Genomic DNA, 17,565 nt, shown 5'->3' on the forward strand with positions numbered 1-17,565 from the left:
CTTCTTTTGTGGGGAATATGTTGTACCAGCTGTCCTCAAAGCTAATTATTCTTTCTGGCTAATTGTTAATCAGTTGGAAACATACTGGTAGGAGTTCATGAGTGCCAGTATTAGTCTTTGTAACCCTCCAGGATTACTGCTAGTCTCCTGAGGGAAGAAACAGCTGAGAGAGGGTACCCAGAGCCCAAGTGCTGAAAGCTAGGTGAACTTTATCCACATTCTTGGTATACACTAATTCTACCACCACACTAGATAGTGGCTCCATAATTACATTTATCAGTACTGTTGAAACCAGAGCATTTTTTTTTCACTTAGGCCAGGTGACTTAAATTTCATCAAGGGCAACTAGGTACTTTCTGATTATATTTGTAACACTGACTACCCTGGCTTCAATTGCCTGAAGGCAAGTTTGTTACATCTCATTGCTCCTCTAGGGTTCTCCAGTACTCCTAGGGGGTTTGAGGTGATCTAGGCTCTCTGTCAATGGCTCCAGCCCTCACCAATGGTCTTCTCAAGTGTAGGGCAGGGATCATGTGCACCCCAGTTCCATTTAGCCACTAACAGTAGGATTAGTTTTACACAGGAATATTTACTTCAAAAACATAACAAATGTATAGAGAGAGACAGTGAGAGAGGTTGAGACTCCCAGTCTAGCAGTTTTTAAAGAGGCAGCCTATTTCCCCTTGTTAATAGAATAGCTAGGTGTGGGTGTGGATATGGAGTCAAGAAGGCTTAAGTTCATATCTGACCTCAGACACTTTCTAGCTATGTGTTGGGCAAGTCACTTAACCTCTGTTTGCCTCAGTTTCCTCATTTGCAAAATAGGGGTAATAATAACCCCTACTTTCCAGGGCTGTTGTGAGGATCACTTGAGATAATATTTGTAAAGCCTTAGTAAAGTGCCTGGGCAAATAGTGGGCACTATAAAATGTTAGCTATCATCATCATTATTTCAACTAAGCATCCAACCAGAGTTGACTACTCTTCTGTCAGCCAAACTGGGCACACTTCAAAGCCCTGTTACGTGTTGTTAACTCACCTTGGGTATCAAGTCTGTGTCATTTTTGTTTTGTCATTTTCAGTTATTTCCCTTTACAGAAAAAAAGCAGACTGAAAAATAAGGGTTGAGCATCTTTTTCTAGTCTCTGTTGTTACCATCTCAAAATGAAGGTTTTATCCTTTCTTTGATCCTCCTTTTTCTTTCAATATAGCTATTAAAAACCAACCTTTTTTTTTTGTTGTCCATAGTTCCCTTCTTCAACCTCACCTCTTCTGGAGCTTTAGCATTCTTGACACTTTTGACAGGGCCATACCACACTTTTATATTCATCTTCTGTTATCTGATCTTGCTTCCGTTTTCTGTACATTTCTTTTTGAAATCTGATTTGGTTGCTGAGTTCCTTGTGCAGGCACATCAATCTCTGCAGATCAGGGGTTCTTTTTTTTTTTTCCACTTTGAATATAATCTGTTCTGTTAAATATTTCCCAATTACAATTAAAATTTTTTAAGTATTTATTTTTTAAAAATTTGAGTTCCAAATCCTTTCCCTCTCTTGTATCCGTCCTCAATCCCTTGAGAAGGCAAGCAATATAATATTGATCATATATGTGCAATGCAAAGTAATTTGCAAGTAATGCAAAACATATTTTCATATTGTCCACATTGCAAAAGAAAACACACACAACAAACAAGAAAAATAAAGTGAAAAAAGTATGCTTTAATCAATACTCAGAGTTCATAGACCTCTCTTTGGAGGTGGATAGCATTTTTCATCATGGGTCTTTTGGAATTGTCTTGGATCATTGTCTTGATCAGGGTAGTTGAGTTTTCCACAGTTGATCATTATTACAATATTGCTGTTACTATGTACAGTGTTCTTCTGTTTTTGCTCACTTCACTTTGCATTAGCTCATATAACACTTCCCATTACAATTACATAGCACCAGTCATTCTCTAGTTGATCAGCATCCCATCAATTTCCAATTCTTTGCTACTACAAAAAGAACTGCTATAAATATATTTGCACAAATAGTTTCTTTTCCTGTTTCTTTGATCTCTTTGGAATACAGACCTAGTATTGGTATTCTTGGGTCAAAAGATTTGCAGTTTTCTATCCTTTGGGACTATTCTCCAGAATGGTTGGATCAGTTCACAACTCCACTACTATTATATTAGGTGTCCCAGTTTTTTCACATCCCCTCCAGCATTTGTCATTTTAGTTTTCTTAGACCAGGGGTTCTTAACCTGGGGTTCTGTAAACTTGATGTTTTCAACATTTTGGCAACCATATTTCATTATAATTGGTTTCCTTTGTAATCCTATATATTTTATTTATTTTAAAAGCATTATTCCTGTGGTTCGTAGGCTTCACCAGATTTTCCAGAGGGCTCCTTGATACACACAAAAAGGTTAAGAACCACTGCTTTAGACAAATCCTTTTTGTCCTCCTTATTGGGATTGTTTTCCTTTTGTACCTTCAGAATTCCCTCCTGGGCTGATTTCCTCAGAGACATTTGAGTACATGGAATCCTTTTTTTCTCTGAACCCTTAGAAATCTATTTTCCTAAAATATAGGCTGCATGTGAGACTGTGTCTAGATTTCCTTTCTTTTATCACAGACTCTAGAAAGGAGTGTTCACCTCCGGGTTCCACCAGAGTGTCCAGGTCTTCCCTGTTAATGAATAAAATTTTTCCATCTTTTAAAGGCTGAAATTATCACTAAGGTAACTTAAGGAATTTTATAGCTGCTATGTTTTTGAGAAGAGGAGGGAGAGAGAGGGAGACTCCAGTAAACATCTAGATAATTTAAATTTAAAACCTCTATTACTGTGATTTAATGCCACTGCGCCATACATGGGATTGGATTCCCACACTCTTCATTTAGTTCATCTTTTTGCTCAGGTGGTCTGTATTATATTCCAATGACAAAAATCACTTTTGTTCTCTTTCCATTGACTTTCACCCAAATAATCTCCATCATGCTTTCTCCCTCTGGTTCCTGGATTTCTTCAAATTTGTACATCTTCTTAATATAGAATGCTACCCCCTCCCATTTTACCTACCTTTTTATTCCTCTTGATTAGGTATAACCATCCAGAGCCATAATCTATTTATTTATGGACTGTCATGATTCACAGTGATATTTATGAAGTTTAATTTGTCTACCCACTTTTAAAGAACTCTAGCTCCTTTGGTTTGCTGCCTAAACTATGGGCATTTGTGTATGGACTCTCAACGCCATGGGTTTTACTACTGGGTTTTTTCTTGATATTATCTATAGTAAGCTTCTGTGTGTCTTAACTGCTACTCTTTTTTTCATTGTAGCTATTCTTTATGGTATCTAGCTTGGGGGATATGCATAGGCAGTCTTCTCTCTCTCCTATCCATTATAGTTTAATATCCTTTTGATTAGATTTGAAAGACATCCAGCAATAAGTTTTTGACAGCCTTTTGTTACTCCAACTCTGTCCAGGAATCTTTTTATAATCCTTTTATTTTAAGTTGTGGTCTGGAATTCTGAATCTTTTTCTTAGACACGACTTTTTAAAGATAGCTTTTTACTTCTCTAATTTATTTTTTCTTATTTATATGCACATTTTCTCCCTTGGTAGAATGTAATCTCCTTTATTGCAGAGATTGTTTAATTTTTGTCTTTGTATCCCCAGTAGCTGGTGCATAGTAGATGTCCAGTGTTTGCTGATTGATTTTCATATTAAGAAAATGAGCCACAAATAGGTTCAAAACCAGAAAATGCAGAAACTAAATACACAGTTACTCTCTTTGTAACAAGACAGGTAGAACTACAGAATATTGGATGCCCCCAAAGTAGCATAATTCCTCGAGAAGTTTTCCCTGAAAAACCTAGGAACCCAATTTACTGGTAGAGATTCCTGAGCTTTGTTTGGATGTTAGCAGTGACTGGAGGCTGCTCTGCTGTCAAAGTTGTTTACTATTAGGAGTAATTTGTTTACTATTAGCTGACAAATGAAATAAAATTTTTAAGTTAAAGTTCTTCACATTTATAACTATATCGTTCCATCTACCGAAAGTAACCAAAAAACCACCAGTTTTAGGGTACTTCTCTCTCCATCTTTTTTAAGTCAGCCACTAGAGGGTATATCAAGACAATACTTTTGTGTTTTAAATTGCTTGTATGCTCTCCTCGCCCAAGCCAGGAGACACGTATCTGCGCATGCGTCATGCTCTATGCTCCTTGCTCCATGCACCTGGCAGAAGGTAGGCTAGGGGTGTGAAGCCAGGGCAGAAAGAAAGGAGACTGCGCAGGCACGGAATATCGCCGTCGAGCATTATGACGTAATCAGGCGCCTGGACTTGGACCGGAGCCGCGGCGCGTCCCAGACGTTGCGCCGGGCGTGACGCAGAGGTGTTCGCCGCCTCCTCCTCTTCCTCCTTCTCCTCCTCCTCCTCCTCCCCCCGCCCCATCTCCTCCTTCCCCCGCCCACCTCCTTCCCCCTCCCCCTCACCCGCCCCTCCCGGGCCGTAGATTGGGGCGTCCCGGCTGGGGGGCGGCGGCCGGGTGGCGGACCCCGGGGCGGAGCAACCCGGGGCGGAGCTGCAGCACCGCAGAAGGAGGGAGCAGCTGCCGCGGCCGGAGCCCCCGAGAGGACGAGCCGCGGCGCGGGCCCCAGCGGCCGAGTCCTCGCGCCCCACCCCGCAGCCCGGCGCTCTCCCTGTCCAGGGCCGCAGGCTCGCCGCGCTCCCTCCCTTGGCCCCAGGGCAGCGGGCGAGCGGTCGCGGGGCAGGCGGCTGTGGGGTATATGGCGGCGGCCCTGTCCGCCCTTGCTCTCCGGCTCTCCCGATCAGCCGCCGCCCGCTCCTATGGAGTCTTCTGCAAGGGGCTGACCCGGACCCTGCTCATCTTCTTCGACCTGGCCTGGCGGCTTCGCATCAACTTTCCCTACCTCTACATCGTGGCCTCCATGATGCTCAATGTCCGGCTGCAGGTACTGCCCTCCCCCGCCCCGGGCTCTGGCAGGAACTGGGGGCCCGGGGGGGGAGCGCTGCCTAGTCCAGGCTTCGTGACACCCTTTTCGCCGCCGCCGCCTTTCGCCGGAGAGAAGAGGGGTCTTCCCACCCCCCGCCCCAAAAGGTGTGCGGAGTGCTGGGAGGCATCGCTTATAAAAGGACGATTAGCGGGGATAACCATAACAGCCCAGCGCGTTGCCCCTAGGGTGTTGGAGCCCCGGGCACCCCCAATTAGTAAAACGTCTATTATTCACTCACCCTCTTTCTTTTCTCAAATGATGACAGCCTCAGCACCAGGTCCCATCTGAGTACCCTGTTAAGGTATTGTTGGGAGTAGGGGGATAGCTTGTCTTAATGCTTCGATTACTCCCATGAAACTGTATAAGAACAACACTAGTTCATAATTAAATTCTAGATTGAAGAGTAGTGAGAACGGGGTACTTGGGAGGCTTCATGGGGGGAAAAGTTGTCTAGACAAATGGAGTTATTGGTGTTTGGCTAAGTTTTATCCCTTTCAGTTACTCACTTTTGATTCCTTTGGTGGTAGGAAGAAGAGAAAATGAGATGTAGGGTGAGAAGCAAAAATAATTCAAAAGACATATTCAGCCACAAAGTAAAACCACTGTCCCAGAGGTGAAAGAAAGAACTGATTCTCTGTTTCATAAAATTAATGTCTTATTCTGGTCAGAAAGAAAGTTGCTATAAGGTTGAGAATGAGTGAATCCCCTTCCTGGTTTATATCATAAGGATTTCAAGTGCTGTATCTTCTAAATCAGGTAGTTGTTGTGATATTTTAGTTGTTTAGGCTGAATGCCGAAATTTTGAGTTACAGTCTAGGCTACGGTTAGGCTATGATACTAGGTAGTGGCAAATTTAAGTGGGCATTCCTTATGTTTTGTTTTTTTTTTTCTTTGATTTAGTTGTACTTGACTGTGGTTTCCGTCCCGTGCCCACTTCCCCCTTAACCCTTCTAGCTACAAAGTATCTTTCAGGGTCATTAGCTTTTGAGGAATTCAAATAAAACTTTTCTGAAGGAGTGCCCAGAAAAATTGAGATAAATCAGGATCCAAATTGAGTGAGCATGTGGCATTGTTGTTTTTGCTGAGTGGCCCAATAATTTACTTATTGGATTAAAATCATAAACTGAGGCCATTAGACTTACCAGGTACATTAGAAATCTAGGTCAAACCCCTGTTTGACAGAAGAAACAGAGGCCCAGAGAAGTAACTTGCCCACTTAGGCACACTGCTTTTTAGAAGCAGGAGTAATAAATACATTCTTTTCAGGTTTTGTGTCTGGTTTGTTTCTTTGTTTTGTTTTGTTTTAACAATGATGGTTAATGGCTTCATTTAGATTCCTGCTTTGTTTCAAAACATTTTTCATGCACCATAGCCATGGAGAAAGGGGAGGAAATTTCGCTCCTTTTTGAACCTTCATTTCTTAACTACATTAATATTTCTCAAGTTCTTCTTAGGCTCTTTGTATTAGATGTTAACCTAAATTAAAATGATCAGCTCCAACTTGATTTTGTTTGATTGTGGCGAATTAATAGTGAAAGTACCTTACTGATGTGAATATAAGTAAATTGGCATTCATAACCCAATGAAATTAAATTGCTACAGAGGTGTAATGGAGTAGTTCTCTTTTTTCTTTCTTTTTTTTTTGGCTAGGCAAGGGGGTTAAGTGACTTGCCCAGGGTCACACAGCTAGCTAGTATCATGTGTCCGGGGTCAGATTTGAACTCGGGTCCTCCTGAATCCAGGGCCGGTGCTCTATCCACTACGCCACCTAGCTACCTTGTGGAGTAGTTCTCTTAACAGAGAGCTGTTAGAGAGCAGCAGTACTGCTCAGTAACAGTACACATCTCCACATCAACTGTAGGGCAAAAAATAATGAGTGCTCTTTTCTTTTTGTACTACCATGGCATTAAATAGGCCATATATTTAGCAATTAGCTAGTTAGCTAGGGAGACCTTTTTCTGAACTTATAAACTTTCATGACTTGTGATCTTTCAAGACAAGAAACCAGGAAAGAAAACTACATTAATTCTGAAAATTACTGTGCTTTGTACCATAAGCATTACTTTTCGTTTCCTAGTACAGGAATATATGTAATTCTTTGCTTACTTGGTTTTTTTTTTTTTGGTTTAACAGGCAAGTCAGCTTAACTAGCTCCAAAATACAAAGAAGCAAGAAATTGTGTTACATTTTGATGACAGATTCACAGATGAAAATTGCCTATTTCATCATTGCAGTTGACCTTTTTGAAATAGAATATAGAAGTTTCTATATTCTAAAAGCTTGCAGTATAAGAAATCAACTGATGAGAATGTGTGTATATAGGAAATAGAGTGGGCAGTAGAACAAAAATATTTATACATGACTGGAAAAGGTCTGATTTATATCACAAGTTAAGGATAGGGTGAAAAGAAGCCATTTCTTCTCTTACCAATCTTGGAAGCTTTCTTGACCTTAGTAGGCTAGGTGAGGAAGATTATTGCAGGTACATTTTAAATTGCTTTTGGAAGTTCCAGGTGGGAGGAGTAGAGTAACAAGACTTGAGAAGGTGACCCTGGGAGCAATGGAAAGGTTGAATTATCTACAGAAAATAATGAAAGAAGTAAAACATAATCTAGGGCTTCAAAACAAAGGAAAGGGATCTTAGACTTGGTATCAAGGAATAGGTATAGTTACTCATCTAAGCAACACTCAGAAGCTAAAGGGGTCCCGAGAAAGAAATATTCAGATGTTACTGAAGAGGTCTGTGACTGTATAAAATGCTGCATTTAGATACAATACTAATTTAGACAAAACTCTCAATTTGTAGGGGTCATTATTTATTGAAGATTACTTATCAAATTAACGAAGATTAATCATTGAGAAGTCTTTATTTGTATGAAAAAGAGAATCAGTTCTTTCCCACACCTCTGGATCATTATACTGGGACAATAGTTTTATTTCATGGCTGAATATGTTTTTTGGATTATTTTTGCCTCTCATCTTGCATCACATTTTCAGCCCTCCCTACTGCCAAAGGAATTAAAACGGAGTAATTAAAAGGGGTAAAAATTTGCTAAAACACCAGTAATTCCATTTGTCTAGGCACAATGTGCACCTTAGTTGTTCTTGTTATTAAATAGATAAAATTATAAAGCTCTTTTACTGACTCCAAGCTTCCCATGATAGCAAAGGCCCTTCTTTTCAGTGCTAACATTAAACACTTCTGCCTTTGAAAAACTAAAGAAGAGTATCATGCAGAGGACAGTGGTGGCTATGAGCAAGCTGCAGCATATAACCTATAAGGAAATCTGAAGAACAGCAAGAGGAAGAGATGTCAACAAGCAACTGTATAATAGGAAGAGAAGATGGGCAAAAGCAAGGGATGACGATGGGTGGACAGCCAGAGTGCCCTATAGGTGCCCTGGTTAGGAGGAAGGCTTTTAGTATATTGGTTACATGCCCTGCGGCAAACCTGTGGGTCAGCATGGACAAGAGTCACACAGAATGGGCAAGTGTGGATGGATTGTCATCTTTATCTTTGGAGGGAATTCTTGAATTGATGAGATCCATCTGAGTATTATTGTTGTGATCCCCAAATCATTTAACTTCCCGGTGTTTAATGCTTGGACCTCCTAAAGAGATGTGAGCTGTAGCCTACATAAGGAAAATGCAAAAGGCAAAGAATAAGGTAATCAGGGCAAGAGAAACAGCACCTCCTTTCTTCCCTCAATTCCTGAGTAGTCATATTAGAACTGGAAAGCTCCTTTTAGATAATCTTAATTTCCTCATTTTATTAATTAGGAAATCTGATATTGTCCTGCTAGTGCCTTTGTTAATATTCCTAATACATAGATCTGAACATTTATTTCATTCCCCTACTCAGAAATCTTCAATGTCTATTGCCTCTGATAAAATACCAATTTACATTTAAAAGCCCTGACAGGTACAAACTTGTGCCTGCCTATATTTCTAGTCTTATTTCATTGTTCTCCTTAGTGCGAGTCTCTGTTCCAGTCAAATTGGCCTGCTATGTCTTTCCCATACTAGACATTCCATCACCTTCCCGCTTGCCTTTGTACAAGTAGTCCCTCATGTCTGGAATATATTCCTGCCTCATAGAATCTTTGGTTTTCTTCAAAGCATAATTCAGGTGCCAACCTCTACATAAGACTTTTCCTAATTCTTCTTTACCCTAGGTTACTAGCCCTCTTTTCCTTTTGAAATTAGTTTGTATTACTTAGTATATACTTTTTAAATATTTTGTATCCTTCCAGTGACACTGCTACTAACTGTTGATCATGGACCCTCCATTTCATCTTCTGAGTTTTCTAATCTATAGAATTAGATGAATGGACTATCAGATGGTTTGTAAGGTATTCTCTAACTGTGCCATTCTAGGAATTTATGGAGTCTGTTGAGCAATGACATGCAGTGGTCAAGGGAATAAATATAGAAGTTGGAAAGAAATGGAATGATTGGAAACTGATCAGATCAGTGGAACAAAAGGCAGAGGTAATTGATGATTATTGTGATTCTTTGCTTAGAATTTTAGTGACATAATTTGACATTAGGATGGAGAAGTTGAGAATCTTGTGGGACACAGAGAGGTTCTTAGGAACGTTCTTTGTTATTTAGGGCACAGGACAGGGGATCATAGATTTATATCAGAAAATGAACCTTAAAGGTCATTTAGTCTAATCCTCTCATTTTATTGATGAAGAAACTGAGGCATAGGGAGGGTAAATGGTTTTCCAAAATCAGATAGGTCTTAAGTGGCAGAGCTGGGTTTTGGACTTAAATGTTCTAACTTCAAATATAGCACTTTCTTTACATGCTACCAAATAGTCCTGTGACACTTATTTGATCCTTACAACAACCCTGTGAGGTAGGTACTTCAGATATCCTAGTTTAGAGATGGAATTCAGAAACATAGCAAACTTGGAAAGGAGAGTAGGGGCCATCCTAGTATTCAAATTAATCCCTCATTATTGTCTTAAGTTCTGCTGTGATACTTGATTGTGGTATGGTTCCCTTGGTTTCTTTTTTTTTTAAATAGTATTTTATTTTTTCCAATTACATGTAAAGATAATTTTTAACATTCATTTTAAAAGAATTTTGAGTTCCACATTTTTCTCCCTTTACTTCTCTCCCCCCTTCCAAAAATGCTAAACAGTTTGATATGGTTCTGTATGTGCAATCATGTAAAACATATTTCCACATTAGTCATGTTGTAAAAGAAGATACAGACCAAAAGAAAAAAAAACAAAGTGAAAATAGTATGTTTTGATCTGCATTCAGACTCCATCGGTTCTTTCTCTATATGTAGATAGCATTTTCCATCATGAGTCTGTTGGTATTGTCTTGGATCATTGTGTTGCTGGGGTTTTTTTGTTTTTTTGGCTAGGCAATGGGATTAAGTGACTTGCCCAGGGTCACACAGCTAGTAAGCGTTATGTGTCTGAGGCTGGATTTGAACTCAGGTTTTCCTGACTCCAGGGCCAGTGCTCTATCCACTGCACCACCTAGCTGCTGCAAGGATCATTGTATTGCCAAAAAGAGCTAAGTCTGTCATAGTTGATCATCATACAATGTTGCTCTGTTACTGTGTACAATGTTTTCCTGGCTCTGCTCACTTCAATTTGTATCACTTTATGTAAGTCTTTCCAGGTTTTTCTGAAATCTGCCTGCTCATCATTTCTTATAGCACAGCAGTATTGCACTGCGTTCATATGCCACAACATCATCCTGGTTTCTTAAAGGCTATACCAGCAGATGTAAACTCTGGAAAGTTCTGTCATTTTATAAAGGTTTTCAGGATGGCCTGTTTTCTGCTTTCCATGGATCAATTTAGCTAACTAGTGAAGCTGATCATTAAGGCTAGTCAGAAGGTAGTGAAATTTTTGGCCATGACAAGCCATGAAATCAAAAAGACAGAATGGCATGTGTTGTCCCCTTCTACCGAACTATAGTGCAGAATTGAAGAAAAGTGGATAGGGCCTGTTGGGAATCTCATTTTATGAATAGTCTCTTTACACGTTAATTTAACTTACCCTGAATGCAACATCTTTGACTTATTACCAATGAAAGGTTGACATACTAGATTGACATTGAATTATATCAGTAATGATATTCTCACCATAAATTATATCAGAATATGTATCAGAATGTGTATACTTATATCTTATAAATTAGAGCTAAATGGAAGGATGCCTCAAAGGTTCTCCTTGGAGAGAGAAATGAAAGAATTGATGGAGTTGGTTTTACCATGTATCTAAAGGCAATGAGAAGAATCATTTCATGGGATATTTGGTCATTTTGCATTGCAGACCTCATAGGCATTTACAGAAGTACTACCATGAAAATAATGATAGCTTATGCACCAATACCTCTTGCAGACAATAAAAAGGTAGAAAAGGTTTAGAAGGAACCTGATAAGAATCTAAATAAAATCAACCTTAATTCTCAGTGATTTTTAATGAAAAGTTTAGCATAGAGGAGGATGTTGAAAAATATGTTGAAATATACGACTCAAAATTAAGAGATGAGGGCCAAAGACATGTAGACTGCATGGAAGTTTTATACCTAAGAATCATGAATGCTTTTTTTCAAGAATAAAGTTGGGAGGTACTGGAGGTGACATAATTTGAGCACAATATCACAAACACAAAAAAAATCAAATTTGCTATTTTTCACCAGCACAGTAGCTAGTTAATGTGAGAGTAATTTCTGAATTGATTGTTATTATTAATGCTGCCATTGTATATAGTGAGGCCACTGATTTGCTAAATGAAAGGTCAGAATCAATAAGGGGGATAAGGATGAGAAAATAAGAAATGCAATAAAAAAAAATCCTAACACCTTACCTGACCTGCCTAAATAAGCTTACTGATGCTGAAAAATGGGAACTGGATAAAGGAACAAGTATCAGTTTTGATTATAGCCATTTCCTGTGAAAGTTTAACTGGTGTAAATCAACTGTCCCAAAAGAAAGGGCAAAGAACCATGTCAACACATATCTAATTTCCTTGTAATCAAAGACAACACTTGAATATAAACGGCTTTGTAAAATCTTGAGGAGAATGATGAACGTAGAGAAGCAGTAAAGGCAAAAGCAAGTTTATGGAAGGCTGGTGAGAAACTCGGTTTTCTGTATCCTGAAAACATTTAGGATAAAACTTTTTTTTTGCACTTAATAGTGTTTTATTTTTTCCAATTACATGTAAAGATAGTTTTCGACATTCATTTTTGTAAGATTCTGAGTTTTAAATTGTATCCTCCCTCCTTTCCCTCTGTCCTCCCCAAGACAGCAAGCCACCTGATATAGGTTATACATGTACAATGGGATGAAGCTTCTAAGAGAATAGATGAGAAATGGAAATCTTCTAGCAAGATATCTATACCTCTTTTCTCATGCTTTAGACTCCCTACTTGTTAATTCTAATGTAGTTCTTGAGTTGCTGTATGAGGGACTATACACTAAAATGAACAGACAAGTAGAACTGCTGGATCCTAGTGAAGATTCAGAGATGGTCTGTCCTGGTAGCAACAATTTTTAGGGTTATGAGAAGGAGTAATTTTCAAAATATTTGTGAAATTGGAGGCTATAAAATGCTTGGGGAAAACACTTGTGTTTTTTATTTTAAAAAGGGGATGGGAGGCAGCTAGTGGATAGAGCGCCGGCCCTGGATTCAGGAGGACCTGAGTTCAAATCTGGCCTCAGACACATAACACTTACTAGCTGTGTGACCCTGGGCAAGTCACTTAACCCCATTGCCTAGGCCGCCCCCCCAAAAAAAGGAGATGGAGGAAATGGTTATCAACATAGATGCCTGTCTTCCCTTTTCTGTGTCATTGAGAATAATCTGCACATACGTCAAAGATATCCCTAATGGTATATGGAGGGAACAGGTGGGTTTTGGGAAATGATACCCAGCAGTAGGTAGCATCTTTACAGTCACAGTTTTCTGAAACTTGTGGAAGGTTCGAGATATCACTATATTGATTTGTTTACTACCAAAAATAGTCTGATTCAGTAAAATAAAATGCCTCCTTTAAAGCTTAAGGTGCCTCCCAAGCGTATTTTAAAAAATCAAATAAGATTCCTTGAATGACACAAGAAAGGGCTTTTTTCTACCCTCTGATTATTGATGTCAAGTGAGGTTTAAAATAGGGAGATGCATCTGCCACTGTTGTGGAGGATGTTCAGCAGAGTCTGAATAAAAGAGGGATTTTTAAAAAATTAATTTATTTTTAGTTTCCAGCATTCATTTCCATAAGCTTTTGAGTTTTAAATTTTCTCCGTCTTCCTCACCCCCCCACCAAGATGGCATGCAATCTGATATCGGCTGTACATATACATGCCTATTAAACATATTTTCACATTAGTCATGTTGTAAAGAAGAATTAGAACCAGTAGGAGGAGCCATAAGAAAGAAGAAATGAAACAAAACAGAAGAAAAAAAAAGCAAATAGTATGCTTTGATCTGCATTCAAACTCTGTAGTTCTTTCTCTGGATGTGGATAGCATTTTCCATCATGAGACTTTTGGAGACGTCTTAAATCCTTGCATTACTGAGAAGGGCTAAGTATATCAAAGTTAGTCATTGCATGACGTGGCTGTTACTCTGTACAGCGTTCTCCTGGTTCTGCTCGCTTCACTCAGCCTGAGACCATACGAGTCCTTCCAGGTTTTTCTGAAGTCTGCCTGCTCATCATTTCTTATAGCACAGTAGTATTCCATTATATACATGTACCACAACTTGTTCAGCCATTCCCCAATCGATGGGCATCTCCTCAATTTCCAATTCTTTGCCACCACAAAAAGAGCTTCTATAAATATTTTTGTACATGCAGGTCCCTTTCCCATTTTTGTAATCTCTTTGGGATACAGCCCTAGAAGTGGTATTGCTGGGTCAAAGGGTATGCACATTTTTATAGCCCTTTGGGCATAGTTCCAAATTGCTCTCCAAAATGTTTGGATCAGTTCACAACTCCACCAACAGCGCATTAGTGTTCCAATTTTCCCACATCTTTTCCAGCATTTATCATTTTCCTGTTTTGTCATGTTAGCCAATCTGATAGGTGTGATATGGTACCTCAGAGTCATTTTAATTTGCATTTCTAAAAGAGAGATTCTTGATAGATGATTAGGTTTTCTAGATGCTTCTTTTTGTGGATGACTTTTTGTTGATGGCATCTAATCCCAGGACATCGTGAAGCCTTTTAAATGAGGTTGATGATCTTTCGAAAAATAATTAACTATCCATATAGGAAACACCACAAAGATGAAGGGTACCTATTATCTCTCCAATTGTCTGATGGTTTAGATAGCCCCTAGGAGCTAGTCCATTAGTACATATATTTTGGACAGACAGCAGATAGATATTGAGCTGAGTCCAGCATTGATTGGGAAGAAGAGAGTGAATTACATTGAATTTGGGAATTCTATGGTGGCTTTTTCTTTAAATTTTTTTAAAAAAATTTTGAATTTAAATGCCAGAGAGAGAGGGATGAGAACATTTCTATACCCATGGCAGAGCACTAAAAGACAATTCTGTATGAAAACTTTGAATCTTCATTTGACACTTTCCCTTGTGTGGTGCTTTTAATTGAATTCAAGATTTTCAATGAAAGAAAACCAAATTTCTTCACACCTATATCCTTCCAGGGATGCTATATGGTTATAAATCTAGAAAACCATAATCACAGTTGTTACTCAGAGTATAATGGAGATGTGTGGGCATGAGTAGGTTGTAGCATATTGCCAACAATAGTAAAGTCAGTGATTAGAAGAAGTGGGCCAGTGTGAGGGAGGTATCAAGAATGAGAGGTAACAACCCCATGTGCTATGTTGGGACCCCCATAATGTTGAGAGAGCTAGAGGAAGGCTCCTGGTACCAGTGTAGGGATGAAGCATTGCAAGTATACAAACAGGATGCATACAGAATGAGAAGGCCCAGATGGATTGTCATCTGCAGTATTAGAGGCAGTGGCCCATATTAGATTTATTAAAGTATTGACTTGAGAACTATGTGAATCTAAACCAGTTTTAAAAGTTGATCAGTGAAAAACTGCTAGTCTTCTCATCAAGAAGAATAAAGATGTTGCTAAGGTCCTGTAGCTTTTCAGTTATATGCAATGGTAAGGAAAAACTGATTTTCCTGTTGAATTTTAGTTGGTGGTAAGTAAGCATTCTATTAGCTATGTTAAGATTTTTTTTTTTTACTGTTTGGGTCTAAGATCTTGGAGTTTAGAAATGAAAATTTACTTTGAGGTCAAGCTGTTGTGGTTGATAGATTATATCCACCATCCAATCCCTTCTCCCCTTATTTTCTTCATACCTTCCTCACCATTCCTTTGCCCTGGTCATCCAATCTACCTACATCTCCTTTCTACATCTTTATCTGTTGAAATCCTAACTATCCTTTAAGGGCCAGTTCAAATATCATCCTTCTTAAAACCTTTCCTGACCACCCTGGCTGAAAATGATCTTTTTCTCCTCTGAATTCCTGTTGCTCTTTGTACCACTTTTATGGCAGTTCATCATGTTCTTTATGTATTGATTAGGCACGTCTTGCCTTCACTATTAGATTGTAAACCGCTTCAATATTTGTCTTGGTCATCTTAACACACTCTCATAATTCCCAGCACAGTACTTTGCGTGTAGCAGGTGTTTAGTACATATTTAAGTAATAGGACTACCTGAAGGATGAAGTATAAACAAGTGGTGTATGTTGTCTGTGTATTCAGGATGATTACATCCATAGGGTTGGGCTGCTTAGTCAGGTGTGTCTAAATGAAATAGACTTGGTGAGAATAGTGTCCCTGAAGCCTAGGTTGGAGAAAGGGTTAAGGAATAGCCAGTCAGTGCTCATAGAATAAAGAGTTAATGACTAGGAATAGTAGTATTTTGTTAATTGAGCAAGCATAATTATGCAGACTTTATGCAGACTACCATATTGAATATAGCAATGAGGAACTTTTAGTTGATCTTGTTGGGAACATAAATTGCAGAAACCCATTGAAAAAGTGGGTCTAAGATTGAGCTAGCAGTTAGGAAGTTCACAGAGTAGAGATAAACTCTAAGAATTTGTAGGTAATAGGAAAGAGAAAAATTAGCTAGGTTGTAAGAAAATCCAGAGCTTATTTAAGAATAAGTATAACCTTTATGATTTGTTATTTATTATTTGGTTTAGGGGAAGGAATTAGGAGTATATATATTTAGAAGGGCCTATTTTTATGTGGCAATGATAGATTAATTTCTTTCCATGGTCGGAAAGGAACTGTTACCAGGGAGAAGTAGCCTTTCCTCTTTGGATTCTTTGCTACTGTGCTTTTAGGTGTTTTTCTCTTTACTTTTGTTAGCTCTGTACTGGTAAATCTGTTTAGTGTGTATGTAGATACACTTTTCTCCCTTGTGTTCCCTGTCCCCCCAATGCTTTAACAATTCATTTTAATTATTTAAGGATGCTTTCTTCAATCAAATTTAAAATCTTACAGCTATTGGGAAGCTCATAAATAACTTCTGTGTGATGAGCATGATTTAATTGGTATAAATGGGGGGAAAACCTACACAAGAGACTAAACATTTCTTTGACTCAGACTTAAAGTTGTCTTCATTAATTTTAGAACTGATTAAATACTTTTCTCTCATCTCTTAAACTTTGTACAATTCTTCGTCAGCTATAGTAGTGATATAAATTGGTCCCATGGGCACCCGAATAGCAAGTTTGCATTATATTCTTTTTGCAAATTTGGAGAGTCTTTGATAGTAGAACTAAAACCTAGAAGTTTCGTGAAGCCAGGATCTGCAATGAGCTCGTGCAAGGCTTATCTACAATTCAGGGGCCAAAGGCCACCATTTTTTTTTAGAATAAGAAATAACCCAGTTGGCTGGCTTTTGATGAGAGGGTGGTCAGAGCTTTTTTTAGCTCTTAGAAGATCCTGCCATCAGACCTCCAATTCTCCTGGGCCTCAAACAAGGCTCTCCATCTCCTGACTCCAGGCATTTTCAGTGGCTGTTGACCATTCCTAGAATTCTTTCCTTCTTTGTCGCCACTTCCTGGCTTCCCTGGCTGCTTTCAATTCCAAATTAAAATCCTACCTTCTACAAGGAGCCTTTCCCAATCCTCTTTTATATCAGTGCTTTCCTTTTGTGGAATATCTCTAATTTATCCAGTATATATCTCGTACATACATAGTTGTCTCCTCTCTTGGACTGTGAGCTCTTTGAGAGCAGAAAATGTCTTTTGCAGCCTAGTGTTTAGCATAGTGACTGCTATATAGTAGGCACTTAATAAATGCTTATTGATTGTCTGAATGACTTAATGAAAGTAAGGTGTTAGAAGCAGAACATAAGAAGAATTGGACAATTGATATGAAATTTTCCATCCAGCTATGTCATCTGGCTCTAACAGGGACACTAAGCATGTTTGTGGGGGGACAACCAACAGATCTTTATTAGGCACCAGGGCATAGTCCTAGATACTGGGGAGATACAAAGTTGAGAAGTCATGGTCTTAGTCTTTAGGAGGTTATAATTTAGTAGAGAGATAAGATATCCATAGAGATAAGTACAAT

General features: G+C 38.9%; 1 protein-coding gene across 2 annotated transcripts in view; it reads left to right on the plus strand.

Moving 5' to 3' along the window:
• Positions 1-4,330: 4,330 nt before the first annotated feature.
• The window catches only part of LOC110193507 (small integral membrane protein 10-like protein 3), a 42,320-nt gene continuing 29,085 nt past the window's right edge, over positions 4,331-17,565 (plus strand). Inside the window, exon 1 of one of the 2 annotated variants that reach the window (XM_078152899.1) lies at positions 4,331-4,965. In XM_078152899.1, coding sequence (XP_078009025.1) covers positions 4,780-4,965 — 186 coding nt within the window. In that variant the 5' untranslated portion in view covers positions 4,331-4,779. The remainder of the gene's footprint in view (positions 4,966-17,565) is intronic. The other variant, XM_020965371.2, reaches the window with a different exon arrangement.

Source organism: Phascolarctos cinereus, unplaced genomic scaffold (assembly GCF_003287225.1).
Source record: "Phascolarctos cinereus isolate Bilbo 61053 unplaced genomic scaffold, phaCin_HiC Scaffold_4;HRSCAF=312, whole genome shotgun sequence".
NCBI lineage: Eukaryota > Metazoa > Chordata > Mammalia > Diprotodontia > Phascolarctidae > Phascolarctos > Phascolarctos cinereus.